This window comes from Cyprinus carpio, unplaced genomic scaffold (genome assembly GCF_018340385.1).
Source record: "Cyprinus carpio isolate SPL01 unplaced genomic scaffold, ASM1834038v1 S000006776, whole genome shotgun sequence".
In the NCBI taxonomy this organism is placed as follows: Eukaryota; Metazoa; Chordata; class Actinopteri; order Cypriniformes; family Cyprinidae; genus Cyprinus; species Cyprinus carpio.
In genome coordinates this window covers 855,500-870,985 of record NW_024879365.1, presented here as the reverse complement: position 1 = coordinate 870,985, position 15,486 = coordinate 855,500, and the positions used below count along the sequence as shown (strand labels likewise).

Here is a 15,486-nt window from a genome sequence, read left to right as displayed (position 1 = left end):
TGTTACACACACACACTATGCAAGTCTCATCTTAGAGAGTAGAAATGCAGGCTAAAACAGGATTTCTTAATATCAAGCAGATACATTAATATCACAGTCTGTTGTCCAATCACTCGTGTCTCATGCAGATGGGAGGTCTTCCTGACCTCTTTGACATGGCCTTGTGACCTGGGAAGGAAATAGACTCAGCCCTGTAAAGGCTTACTGTTACACATTCCACTCTAGCATCAAACCATCTAAGTGGTTAAATACTGATCAGTAACTTGATTAATAATCACACAATATATTAATGAAATAATATAAAGAAGGATGTATATGGTCAGGTCAGTATCCACTTCATCCTCTCCTTCAGTACAAAACTCGACCATCCAATAATTACAAAACAATACAAAACTCTACCACCTATGTGTGGGGGTTGCATTCAGTTATTAGAAGACGCTACAAAACTGGACCATCTAATAATTACCAAACAAGTTCATTCTGTTCTTCATAAGAGCAAAAGAATGGAGTGATACATCAGACAGGCACAACAAACACAGAACGTACCCAAAATGCGTTTTAAATTATGCCAAAAAAAACATCACATTTAAATTCAATACAAAAAAAAAAAATAAAATCTCACATTGACTGAATGAGATTATAAGATAACGATTGGTACTTAAATGTGTAATACTACTCAGTTTGTAGACTACATTTTCCATCACGTTCTATTTTTAGATGTGAGAAGAATAACAGGCTAACATGGTACTTAAAGAAAATCCAGTCGGTTATGTCTTTCATTTGTAAAGTTAAACAGCTTCCCTGCTGTCCCTGTTGTTAATCACCCAATAAAAGAAAAAAAATCATAAATTAAAAAAATAAAGAGATTTCCAATAAAAGAAAAATTCATATGTTTAATTAATAATGTAAAGAGATTTCTTTTTTTTCAATCATTTGGATAGTTTATTCAGTAGTATTTTTCGTTACTGCTAAGCACATTTGTGTCACAGCACAGAGGTGGACAATCTTGGGACAGCTCCAACCGGAAGGGAGAGAACAATCCCCTGAGAGGTAGACAGTGTGGGGTACAGTCTCAGTCGTTGGTCAAATCTGGGCAGAAGGATGGAGAGAAAACCAGAGCAGAGAACAGCAGAGCATGTAAGCAGAGTGAAGGAGCTCAAAGCAGACAGTATCAGAGAGTCGTTCTCAGCACCAGGCTTGGTTGGCAAGCCACCTTGAGAAACTAACAGGCAGGGAGTCTCAGGCTGGTAGAGCAGGTCTGGAGGGAACACACAGCACAAACACACACACAAGGCACCACTCAAGACCATGCAACAACAGCACTACTCAGCGCAACACACAGAGAAATAACGTAAAAAAAAAAAAAAAAAAAAAAGGTGGTTTGTAAAATAAAAAGTAAAGCAAAATTAACCCTTAATCACTGTTTGGGGACCCCACTGGACTTTTCCTCCATTTTTTTAAAGTGTTACCTTCATCTCAGGGGCATGAAACTCTGTGACTTTTCCTAAATAATCTATCTAAACATGCACAAAAAAACTGGGCTTGATTTGGTTGTTCTAAAGGTGTGTAAAAAAAAAAAATTACCATTTAAGGTGTTTGGGGTCAATTGACCCCACACTGAAAATGAATGGGAAAATGAAAAAAATGCCTTTTTAAAATTTTGTTTGTCAAAAAAATAAAAGTAAATCCATTATAAATCTTTTTTTTGTTAACAACTGTTTATTGAGTTTTTTTTTTTTTTTTTTTTTTCCTGTGAACAGTAGTATCAAGCAAAAAGCAACTGTACAAATTTAGAACCCATCCCAACCCATCCCACCCCCTGGCAGACTTAAGGGTAGAGAAGAAAAATAATAAATAAATACATAAAGTAAAATAAATAATAATAATAAAAAATAAATTAAGTAATATTAATACATAAAATACAATAAAATAATATTTACAAAGATTTTAGAAAAGATGACACAACATTAAAAGATGAATGCCATAAATTAACAGTTTTCACATTAGACCCATGTATACGAGAAGTTGAGAGTTCCATCAAGATAATGTCCAATGATTCCAACGGTTGACTAACAACTTTTTTGCTGCTGTGAGAGCAGCTAACAGTAAACATCTTTGTTGGACGGACAAGGTAAGGTCCCAAAAGTCATTCATGAAAAAATGGCATGGAGTCAAACAAATCTCAGTACCCAACAAATAAGAAAGGTCCTGTGAGAGCTGAGACCAAAAAGGAGAGAGAGAGGGGCACTCCCAAAAAAAATGCAAAAATGTGCCTAAAGATCCTTGTGACCGTAGATTGCACTTAGGAGAAGAAGACAGATTCATATGAAAACGTTTCATTGAAGTCAAGTAAATTTCCAATGAATCATTTGGTGGTTAGGGTTTTAGAAGACAGTTTAACATTCCCCATATCTGATCCGAAAATAAAACATGTACATCCTCATTAAGATCCTTAGCCCAAACAGTTGTAATAGATAAAAGTTTGTATGAATGCTCAAGAAGAAAAAGGTAGATGACTGAAGCAGAAGAGGGAAATTCCTCAGAGGAAAGGATTAGTTTGCATAAAGGGTGAATAGGCAGTTGAGAGTTCCAGGGCACCCCATAGGCCCGTAAGGCCGATCTAATGCGCAAATACATAAAAAAGGAAGTGCCTGGCAGATTATATTGAGTTTTAAGATTCTGGAAGGATTGTAAACCCACTATCATCATAGATATCTCCCAGAGTGTTTACTTTATTATTAGTCCATTGCGGACAATGGAATGGAGTATTGCCTGATAAAAGATTATTGTTGTGGAAAATTGGTGAATGCTTATGCCATATTGTAACTAGTTGTAAACGTCTTTCAACATCCTTCCATGTGGATAGGAGATGGTTACAATGGGGCCAAACCTAGATTTACACTGCCTAAGCGGAACCCCCGAAAAAACAAGATGCTTCAATTTATATGGATAAACAATAGATTCCTCAATTGTTCTCCAAGATACAGAAGCATCAGGGTCAAACCAAACTGATAAAACTTTGAGGGAAAAGGCTTGAGCATACAGTCTAAAATTAGGGAGAGAAAGACCTCCATGTAATCTACTTTGTTGTAAGGTAGTCAGTTTAATACGAGGACGTTTCCCATTCCATATATATCGTGAAACACATGCATCAAGTTTGTTCCAGTAGCCAACTGGTGGAGCGAGAGGAATCATGGAAGAAAAGAAATTGATATGTGGGAGAGCATTCATTTTAATCACCGATATACGAGCCTGAAGAGAAGTAGGAAGACGAGACCAGTTTTCCAAATCTGAGGATATTTTGGCTAGAATACTATTATAGTTTTTTGAAAGGATTTCTTGCAGGGAAGGAAAAAAATCTATCCCCAAGTACTTAAAGTTTTGAACCAATGGAATAGATACCGAAAGGGAAGTGGGATCAAATTTAGAATTGAGGGGAAGTAGACATGACTTACTCCAATTAATTTTAAACCCAGAGAGAGATCCAAAATGGAAAATCCATTATAAATCTGAAATTTTCTACATATAAACCAAGGTCTGGTCCTAGAGCCATAAATAAAAAGTAGAACGAACGTTCTATCTCATACACACACACACACCACACACACACACACACCACACACCACACACACACACACACACACACACACACACAAATGTATGTGACTGCAACAGAGAGCATTTTTTACAGAAATTGGCAAATAAAATAAAAACTGGCATAAATCTAAAAAAAATTACATTTAAATCAAGGTCTGGTCCTAGAGCATAAACACAAAGTGGAACAAGCTTTCTATCTCATACACACACACACACACACACTAACACACACATGTGACTGCAACAGAGAGCATTTCTTATAGAAATTGGCAAATAAAATCAACTAAACTGGCATAAATCTGAAAAATGTCACATATGCAACATGGAACAAGCATGTTCCATAATTGTTGATAAAATAATTTTCTGAAATAAATAGTATGTGATTACAGTCATGTCATAGTGGTGACTTGTAATGTTTCTGCAAATGTATGTATAATAATTTGCAAAAGCAGATCATTCAAAATATATTTTATGCATTTCAAAATATTTAAATATATATTCGCAAAATATATATATATTAAAGTTGTGAGGAGAAGTTGAAGCATCAAGAAAAATGAAGTGAAAATGAATGAGTCTCTATGGACCTCTATTGGAGACATGTGCTCATTGCACTTTAATTCCTTAACTAGAAGAAAAAAGGTTTTTCGACTAACCTCCAGATGGCAGTATTCTATCCCTAACACATAGAACAATGTCCAAAAACTATTTAGATTTAATTAAGATCATCATTTAGTTGATTCTTTCTTAAAAAACAAAAAAATCATATTTCATGTGCCAATTTATGGCCTAGTTATGTAATTGTGCAGTAAATAGGTAAAGAACTTCAAAATTTCCACAAAAAACACAGCATAAATGTATAGTTGAGAAGTAAATAAAAAAAATGATATATGGTTTTCCATATAAAAAATGTATATTTCCTTATGCAGTCGCTCTTTAAACATCTTAAGTGTTATCCTTTTTTAACAGTGATTAAGGGCTATACAAACAAATGTAATGGAAAGATCCAAGTATATCTAATATAAAACTAAACAGTTCAAGAGCAGAAAACAAAACTGATGAATAAACTAAATCTGATATTATAATTCAATATAAACGATTACTAAAGAGCTAAACCAAAGTCAGAAAACTAAAAAAACAAAAACAAGAGCAAAAAACTACAACAAGAATACGCAATAACAGTGGGGTATTCCAGAAAGCAGGTTATGTGACATACCCGGGTATGTTTAAGAGTAAGTAAGTGGATAACCTCAACTTTCGGTTCCAAAAACGCAGGTAACTTTCAGGGTATGTTAGTAGTCATAGCAACTCACTCTCTGAACTTAACCTGCTCCGGAGCAGCTTCTGTTCCCAGGGTTAGTTCACTTCAGCGAGCCTTCAGTGGGCGTGACAGATAGCGCACAGCATTATATAATATTACAATATGTAATATAGCTTATTATATATATATATATATATATATTTTTTTTGATATGTTAATGAGGAAGCACTAATATAAGTAATAAATAAGGTAACATTATTCTAATATGATTATTTCTTTTATTGCCATATATAAGAGTTATCTGTATAAATTATAAAACATTATGACAAGGTAATGTTTAACTTATAAATATTTATTTTATTTATTACATGTTATATTATCTCACACATGGATTTTCTATAATGTCTAAATTCTAAATCAAAATACATATCTGATATGACTCAATATATAATTAGCATAAAACAAAAAATATAATTCACATTCTCAAGGATTAAAGATTACACGGAAAAAAAAATCACGGTCATCAATTAGGTGGCGATATACACTAAGCATGTAAACAACTAATGAACAAAAGAAGAAGAAAGAAACAGCTTGGCGCGCTTTTTCTTAGCGTCCGTTTCCATAGTGACTCGTCGATTCGTCACTCTTGTTGAGAATGTCTTGAGTCTTAACCAGGAACATACTCTGAGTTGAATGAACTTACTCCCGGACGCATTTTTGGAACCACATACCTCGAGTAAGCAAGGTTTGGGGTTAATCAACCGAGAGTTCAGGGTTTAGTTCACGGTACGTTAACCCTGCTTTCTGGAATACACCCCAGGGTAAGACTGGACTATAAAGGTGCAAGTCAGTAACTGTCTCTATGGCACAAGATAAACCAACAAAACACAGGAGGAAAAACAGCACAATATAAAGGGAGGATGGTACACGAGGGCCAGGTGAGCACAATTACAGAAACGAGGACAAGACAAGGCCTTAACAAGAGGGCGTGACCAAGGGAAACAAGGAGGTGGGACTAGTTGATTCATGGAAACATCAGTGTTAATATTGTTATTGTCAAATAATATTTGTCAAAAAATAAAACATTTACACCTTGACAAAACTGTAAACCAATAAATTTGACTCATATCTTAGAACTTTAAAAAGCATTTAATGTACCTAAAAAAAGAATTCAATTTAAATTAATAAAGTCAATTAAAATTTTATGTACAATGCAATTAATAATAAAACTTTCTTTCCTGCTCTAAATAGAGGTCACTGATTGGGAAAATTCACACAGGACATTTTAAGAAATTGATAGGCCTCAAGATAGCTGTATATAGCTTAATAAACCTTTTTCACATTCCTGTGTTTCTCAGCAGCGGAAGTTTTCTTAGTTGGGTAAACTTCGAGAGCAGTGAACAGGAGAGTATCACAAATATATTTTTTTTGCATTCTAAATTTGCTCAAATAGCAAAAGAAAAAACTCTACGATAGCATTTCACAACTTTCAATCAAAGGAAAAAAAAACTGACAGAGACTGATAACAGTAGTCAGAAGAGAGAACAATGTCAAATTTTACCGTCCTCAGATCACTGTAACTTTACAATGAAGTCCACCAGTCGCTTTTCTTCTGCGGTGTGGGTCATCAACAACATGGATGTGAATTCCCTCAGAGATGGCACTCTGTACACTGGCTAAAAAGAGTTCCTTGAACCAAAAATTGTGGCCTCATCAGTCAAGAAGGCAAACCGCTGACCATGCCTGTCAAACATTAACAATATTAAAGTACTGCCAAAATGACAGGCTTATAAACACTTATTAATAACACTACCAAGCAGCGAGCCCAGTTTAATTATTAAAGATGATTTATACTTAAACTTGCATGGTAAAACAATGAGTTTCAGACAAGTTTTCACACTAATACAGTAAGCTGCAGGTAAATCTGACACATCTCACATCAACATGCTTTTTATCATCTTTTTATGTTTAATTACTAAGTTTAATTGTGCTGAGTCAACGGTGTTAAGCCTAATTAAAACATGGCAAACGGTTCTCAGTTTGGCTATGTCTTTGCATCATTTTAAGGTATATAAAATCAAACTTAATTGAGAATCGATAAAGTTGCTGACTCTGATTGCTGCCCTCTGACTAGGGTCCTAGAACTGCGGTTCTGAAACTGCAGTCTCCGGTTGTCCAGGTGTAGCAGGTGTGTATTTAGGAAACGATTTTGTGATTCCACTTGTCTCTGCTTTTAAACTCAGCCTTGCTGATTCCCAGTCTGCATGAGACGTCACAGCGGTAGGTCGCACAAGTTTCTGCAGCGAATCAATTAGGGCCGCATTTCATGTATTTCACATGATATAGTTGTATGATTGTGATCTAAAGCCCCTCTGTGATGCACACTCAGATGTTTCATTGATTATTTTTCTATACTGAAGTTTCTTTTTAATATCTGTAATTTTCTCTTTCTCAGCGTCGTGCATTGCAGCCGCACGCTGGTTTATGTGAAAAAGTGAAAGTCGTGACATTTGCCAAGTATGGTAACCCATACTCAGAATTGGTGCTTGCTTTTTATCCATCCAAGCAGTGAGAAGTGAACACACACCAGGAGCAGTGGGCAGCTATATCCAGCGCCCAGAGAGCAACTGGGGGGTTCAATGCCTTGAGATGTCAATGCCTTGCTCAAGGGCACTTCAGCCATGGGTATTGAGGGTGGAAGAGAGCGCTGTTATCTAACTCCCTCCCACCTACAACTCCTGCTAGCACCGAAACTCAAACCTGCAACCTTCGGGTTACAAGATGTACAACTTTCTAACCATTAGGCCACAGCTGGCCCAATATATACAAAAGACCCATATATTTCCATTTGTGTTATCCAGGTACATGTTCCATTGTTATAATGTTTGTAAAATGTGCTTTTTGTGAAAGTATATTGCCCCATTCTGCATGAGACATCACATCGCATCGTGCATTGCTGCTGCATGCTGGTTTATATGCTGCATGAATGATTCGGTTCAATCGCAATGACTCACTTATTATTAACAGTGACTTGCTGACACATACATTAATTGAGTATTCAACATTTTATGTCTTGTATATCAAAACATTATTCATGCATTTGTAACTGCAGGTTAAATGCATTCTTGTCCTGCACTGTGAACAATGTGTAATACATATAAATGCCACTTCCGATGAAGCTTCTGCATTTCCTCTGCATTAAAAAGATGAGTTTGTTGATACTGATTTGCCTGGTAACAGCCCAAAATGTCTTATTATTCTAAATAACTGATTCCTTGAATTAAAAAACAACTAGTTTGAGATTAACAGGCCTATCCCAGGGGGGTCAAACTCTGCAGAGTTTAGTTCTAACCCTGCTCCCAGCACAGTATCATGTAGTTTTCAAATAAGCCTAAATGATTAGATTAGCTGGATCAGGTGTGTTTAATTAGGGTTACTGTATATCTAAACTGTGCAGGGCTATGGCCCTCCAGGAACTGAGTTTGACACCCTTAGTCTATCCCATTTTTGCCTCCCTCCCACTGTTAAAATGTAACTAAGTAATTTTTACTCTGAGTAAATTTTAAATGAGCTACTTTTTACTTTTACTTGAGTAGATTTTTAGACTGCTACTTTTACTTAAGTAAAATTTCATTCATGTAATGGTACTTTTACTTGAGTAGAATATTTTTGTACTCTTTCCACCTCTCTGCATGAGTCCTCCTCATATATTTCCATTTGTGTTATCCAGAATAAACGAGGATCTGATGGCAAGAATTTTCGCAGTCTGTCTTTCGTTTCAACACAACGCAGAAAAAACACAGCTACATAGGAACATACTATTGGGCGTCACCCAGCACTGTTGAGAGGTTTTATAACCTAGATGCGTCGTCACATGTTCTGTCAGTGCAAGCGGCGCACCCACTTACTCAGCCTCAGTTATGATCTAAGCTGCTTGCCTCAGTGGTTTCGACCAAGTCATATACACCCCTGTATTGACGTACCACTAATACAATGCTGCCCCTATCAGCTTATCACATTGTTATGATATAGTTTATCACGTTTTTTAGGCAGTGGTGTAATGTAACAAAGTAAAAATACTTTGTTACAGTACTTGTTAGATTATATTATGCTCTCTGCCAGATGTTTTTGTGCCTCTCTATAATCCCTCCTCCCTTCCAGATGTTTTCTATTATATGAGATCTCATCTGCTGCCTTGCTCCTACCCTCCCTTTCTTTCCCCTTGGTTTTCTCCCTCCTCCCATCTGTGTGCTCTCTCTCTCTTTTCTATTCCTATATCTCTTTACCTCAATGTATACCCGCATGCGCAGTTGATGCATAGGGTTCAATCAAGTGAAGATAATGGGTAGACGCTCAGTCTAGGTGCTAATTCTGGGTTCCAGTAGTTTCCTGAACCATATGTATGACTTATATAACTTGTTGTTTTGGCTCATACTCAACACATATATAATCTGTATCCTATTGGTTGAAAGGGCTGTACCACCCTCATTTTATCCTTATATATACCCTGTGTAAAACAATAAAGATTTTGAAGTGAAGGTATACTCAGATTTTGTGTCTGTTGTGCCTTTTCTTCCCACGGCCGTGAACACTTCTGGAGGACTGAGAAAACTTTGGTGGCAACGAGATAGGACGGGGTCAGTTTATTTGTATATTAATTAACAGTACTTAAGTATTTTTTGGGAGTATCTGTACTTTACTTGAGTTTTTATACAAACCCGATTCAAAAAAGTTGGACCACTGTACAAATTGTGTAGTAAAAAAGGAATGGAATAATTTACCAATCTCATAAACTTATATTTTATTCACAATAGAATATAGATAACATATCAAATGTTGAAAGTGAGACATTTTGAAATGCCATTAAAAATAAAAACTCATCTTTGATCACACGAAACAAAATTTCTGTTACGCAATCTCTGTGCGTAAGGGTCAAGGCCGGAAAACCATACTGGATGCCTGTGATTTTCGGGCCCTTAGACGGCAATGCATCACATACAGGAATGCTACTGTAATGGAAATCACAACATGGGCTCAGGAATACTTCCAGAAAACATTGTCGGTAGGAGTTGGTAAATTTGTGTTTATTTAATTCGTATAGTCTAAATCCAACAAGAGTTAGGCCTTCTGTACAGTCTTTTCCATCTGAGCTCATCTGTATTTTGTGCACACACGCAGTGCAGCGCTGCCTATTCCTTTAAAAGCAAAGCCTGATATTTTACCCAGAAGAAGAACGCGATGCGATGCGTGGCTTGATTTTCAGCTAAAGATATCATTTAATAATGTATAATCACTAATACATAATTAATATATAATCAGACTAAGGTATCACAGCTGCTCATGCATGTGAAACAAATATTTAAAGCAGAAGCCATTGGTTTACCCACAAACAAATATATAGGCCTACGAAAAATCTAGCTTAATTTTCCAACAGAACGAAATAATAATTATCAGAAAATCTCTGTTTTTTTTTTCGTATTTCGATTTGTTGTTAAATCAAAACTTCAGACATTCAAATAAAGAAATATTAAGCCATAGCCGATTATTCAAAAATAACTGTTTTGATCTGATCATAGCCTATAGAGTCATGGGTCTGAGTTGGATAGCACTATATTGTAGATTGGAAATTATTCCTAATAAAACATGCCGCTAAAATCAAAACCATTACATTAAAATGCATTTAAAACAGTGTAGTATTTAAATAATTTGAGCAGCGTGCAGATCCTTGTTTTATGTCAGACTGTGGCGACAGCAGTGCGGACTTATCGCTCACATAATGTACCATCTCTAAATACTGGGAAAACATATCATTTATATGATATATGTTGTTAAAACGAGAAAAAGATGCCATTTTAACAAATAATTTACATCGTTTTTTACGACATATCTCGTTATTATGCAGAAAAGATTTAATTTTAATGAGAAAAGATGTCGCTTAAAGTATGGAGTTAAAATGACGCCATAAAGATTTGCATACGCAGGGTAGGTGTTGTGGAAGTGTCCATAAAACTGTAAGCATAAATTAAAGCATACGCAGGGTAGGTGTTGTGGAAGTGTCCATAAAACTGTAAGCATAAATTAAATTTTGCATGCGCAAGATAAGCTTTGTAAAGGTGTAAATCGCGTTTTCAAGCGCAAGGAAAAAAAATGATTTAGCAGCATTTATACTGTTAACCATAAGTGTAATTCAAGTATTGTGAAACTGCATCTTCATGCTAAAGCAAAATAAATATGATCTGCATTCTTCTGACTTCCATTTTTCTGCGATTACACTTTTGGCATGTTGTTCCCAGCTCGGCAGCGGCATTCCCTGTAATCCATCTGGGCTTGCTTCATATGCGGCCATTTAAGTGGTGGATGAAAAGCCAAAACATTTCACCGGTTGGGGAAGCTTGTTTCACGGAGTATGGACGGTTGACACACGCGCGGCTGCCATATAAACAGGTTGGAATTGCTGGCGGTTTTTCTAGCTCTCCATTATTTCTCAAATCTGCTGATCGGCCATCATGTACTAGTCAGGTCAGACAACATAGCGGTTGTGTCGTATCTGAATCATCAGGGAGGATTATGCTCTCGCCCCCTGTGCAGGCTGGCGAGGAATATTCTTCTTTGGTCTCAGAACAGATTCCTGTCGATCCGAGTGGTACATGTCCCCGGGCACTTGAACTTCGGAGCGGATTTGCTCTCCAGACAGACCCTGGAGCAAGGGGAATGGAGGTTGCACCCACAAACGGTGAGCCTTATATGGCAAGTATTTGGAGAAGCAAAAGTGGACTTATTCACCTTGAGCACGACTACGCATTGCCCGCTGTGGTTCTCCCTGTGCCCTCCATCGCCCCTAGGCTTGGATGTGTTAGCTCACAATTGGCCCAGGACCAGCTTATATGCTTTTCCTCCAATTCGACTAATTCCAGCAGTGCTATCCAGAATACAGCTGGACAGAGTGGAGCAGTGGTTTGCGGATCTGGTCAGTCTGCTAGCGGGCTCTCCGTGGAAGATTCCCCTCAGACAGGACTTACTATCGCAAGCACGAGGGATGATTTGGCACCCAAGGCCAGATCTATGGAAACTGTGGGCTTGGCCTCTGAGCGGAGTGAGTTAATATGTCCCGGTCTTTCAGTTGGAATCACCGAGACTACAATGAATTCTAGGGCAGCTTCTACGAGATGCTTATATGCTTTCAAATGGAAACTATTTACTGCCTGGTGTGGAATTCGTAATATGGATCCGGTTTACTGCCCCGTGGCTTCAGTACTGGAGTTTCTTCAAGACCGTTTTTCTGATGGAGTAACACCAGCCACTCTTAAAGTCTGCGTGGCAGCCATTTTAGCTAACCATGTATATATAGATGGTACTTCAGTGGGCCATCATCCACTGGTCTCTCGCTTTATACAGGGTTCGCGACGTCTAAGGCCTTTCCGCCCTGTGCGAGTTCCTATATGGGATTTATCCATTGTGTTGCAAGGTCTATCAGGACATCTGTTTGAGCCCTTGGAAACTGTATCGGATAAAATCCTGACTTTAAAGACAGTTCTTCTTGTGGCTTTATCCTCCCTCAAGAGAGTTGGGGATTTACAGGCTCTTTCTGTTTCGCCCTTGTGCATGGACTTTGCACCAGGGTTTGTGAAAGTATTGCTGCGACCAAGGCCTAATTATGTCCCTAAGGTCGCCTCGAACCCCTTTCACTTTCAACAGGTGGTCTTGGAAGCTTTACCCCCTGCAGAGGCGGGGTTAGGAGATCTGAGTCTTTGCCCTGTCAGATCGCTGAAGACTTATGTTGATCGAACAGCTCCATGGAGTGAGTCCAACCAGCTGTTTGTCTATTTTGGACATAAGAATAGAGGCCATGCTGTCACAAAGCAACACATGTACCATTGGTTGGTGGAGGCAATATCCTTAGCCTATGAGCCGCGCGGACTTGCTTCGCCCTTATGAATTAGAGCTCATTCCACGAGAGCAGTGGCTTCATCGCAAGCTTTTCTCAGTGGATCTTCTATGGATGATATCTGTGCTGCGGCAGGATGGGTCCTCCCCGAGCACTTTTATCAAGTTTTAAAGTCTGGATGTGAGGATGGGCTCCTGGCTCCCGGGTTCTCTCTCCACTTGAGCAGATGCTTTCCTTGGATCCCAGCTATCAGGTACGTCAGGCGTTATGGTATAGGGTTCCCATACGGTGACATCACCACAGCATCAAAGTGACCTATGAAAGGGAACATCTTGGTTACGTATGTAACCACGGTTCCCTGAATAGGGTACGAGATGCTGCGGTCCCAGCAGTTCCGTACCTTGATAGCGTTTTTTCTTCAGTTCATGAAATCTGAGCGAACTGGGGTCCACCACCTTCTTGTAGCCAATCAAATGTTGCTTTCACTGACTCTCCATTTACTATTATCTGATTGTAAAATAAACATATCATATGCCAAAACATTAATCTTAATTTAGTTCCCGATTGTTCTCGCTACATTAAAAATAAATATATAACAAATTTATTAACATGATATTTTATAAGTTGTGTACCATTAAGCTATGTGTTCAAACTGAATTGTGAGTTGGTGTTAACATTGTTGGATTTGATTTGGCTTTACATTGTATTTCCATATAATCTGTATACACCATTGAGCTGTTAAACATTAGTTAAAATGATGTTATGTGACAATGGTCAGCACTAAGGTATCCGAGTGCTATACTCTATACACCTTTTTACTAAACGAATAAAGCTACATAAATCTGAATTTGTCAGTTTTTCAGACCATGTCTCTGTTTACGGTATTTAACACTCAATTGTATAATTTTGAAATTTTGGACTGATCAAGCTATTATAGGAATATATATATATATATATATATATCGTTACACACACACACAGTAGCGTAACTTTGCTTTAAAAAGTGGTGGGGAAACCACGCAACTCATCTTGCTAGTTTTTTATTTAATAATCTAATTTAGTAGGGGATTGGGTTTAGAATTGGAAAACGTAATTTTCGCTTTTCAAAAATACATCAATGTACCAGGGACGGCGGCAAAAATATTTGAACGGTGGTGCTGAGCAATGAACTGGGCAATTCAGCGCTCATTTTTCCCTCTGGTCGAACTTTCTGAGTTGGTCGCAAGAGCGTTTTTTTTTTTTTCTACAACATGCTATTAATCAATGCATGCTGATTAACTTTTATCATGGTTAAAAGGAAAATTCAAACCAAAAATCAAACCCGGTCTTTTTCATCAGTAGTATTATTTGGAATTTGAATTTTGTGAATGGAGTTCCTTTTTTGCTGTGTTATAAGCCCGGCTTCGGATGCTTTCACTTTCGACTTTGCGATCTAGTCAGGTTTTACAATAAAAGATAATTGTCTGTTTTGCTTACATCTATACATACACCTTTCAAGACTAAAAAATAAAGATGGATTCATTGAGTTTTTTTTTAAGTAAAATGCACAACAACAATAAAAGAGTAAGATTCAATAACAAACAAGCTTACAAAAAGTTTATTAACAAAAACGAATAAGATGAGGCATGGCATAGGCCTACACTACATGCTGTATTAGGCTATATAATTACTAATAAATTACAGAACGTTTAGCAAACACAGAGCTCTGTAAAAACTAATGGTTCCTGGAGGCACCTTTTGGGGTCCTTCACTTTGCCACACCGGCGGAACCCTCTGTAGAGCCTCTAGGCACCATTCTAAAAGGGGTGGTTCTCTGAGGAACTTTAACAGGGTTTCTGGAGGAACCCTTTTATTAGGATGGCCAGGAACCACCTAAGGAGCTTCGAGGCACCATTTCACTAATTTTGGTTCTTAAATATTTACACCTCCCACCCCTCCCACTAGTTTATTTTTCCTGCTATTGACATTTTTAATCATTTTTTAAAAAACAAACTGAAAACAAATGCATATAAAACATTGTTTCTTGATAAACAACAACAATATCCATAGTTTCAAATAAATAATCTCCTTAAATAGTCAATACTGCACATCACAATCCCATTCATGGAAACAATGGTGTTAATACTGTTAAAAACAAAAAATAAATTAATCTTTGAGAATTTGATGTCTTGTATTGATTTGATATCTTTGAATTGGATATGTAATTGGCAGAATACATATTTACCTGACTGATAATAAATTGTTACATTTGATTTTATTCTGTTTTACTCTGTAATTATTGACTCTAGTAGATTATGTGGTATCCTTGTTAGAGACATGAGCACCTGAATGAACGAGTACAATAATATTAAAGAATAAATAGAATAAACAAATGTGAGAATAATAATACTTTGAGACAGACAAACAACCAATTTGCCTTTCAAACTAAATTCGGGGTCATACTAAAATGGAGTCAGATTAGATCATTAAATGGAGTCAGATTTGAGTTTAACCTAAATTGAATAACTCTACGCACTGAAAAGACCGAACACGCAAGCAAACCTTCAGCCAGCACCGGATACCTTCCTTGGACCGTGTGCGTGGACCTTACAAAGTGGTGCCCAAGCCGACGTGATCTCCCTACTTACGCGAGTGACGTCTTCCCAGCGCGAATTTCAGATTGATTCTCTCTGAAGATATGAGGTTTGAGCTTCTTCTTCCCTGTCTACAACTGCTGTGGTAAGTTCTTTCCCTTTTTCTTATTATT

General features: G+C 37.3%; 1 protein-coding gene across 1 annotated transcript in view; it reads right to left on the bottom strand.

Annotated features, from left to right (window-relative positions):
- Window positions 1-983: 983 nt before the first annotated feature.
- Window positions 984-15,486, bottom strand: part of LOC109053785 — a 26,342-nt gene continuing 11,839 nt past the window's right edge. The window contains exon 4 of the mRNA XM_042756046.1: window positions 984-1,258. Within this exon, the coding sequence (XP_042611980.1) occupies window positions 984-1,258 (275 nt within the window). The remainder of the gene's footprint in view (window positions 1,259-15,486) is intronic.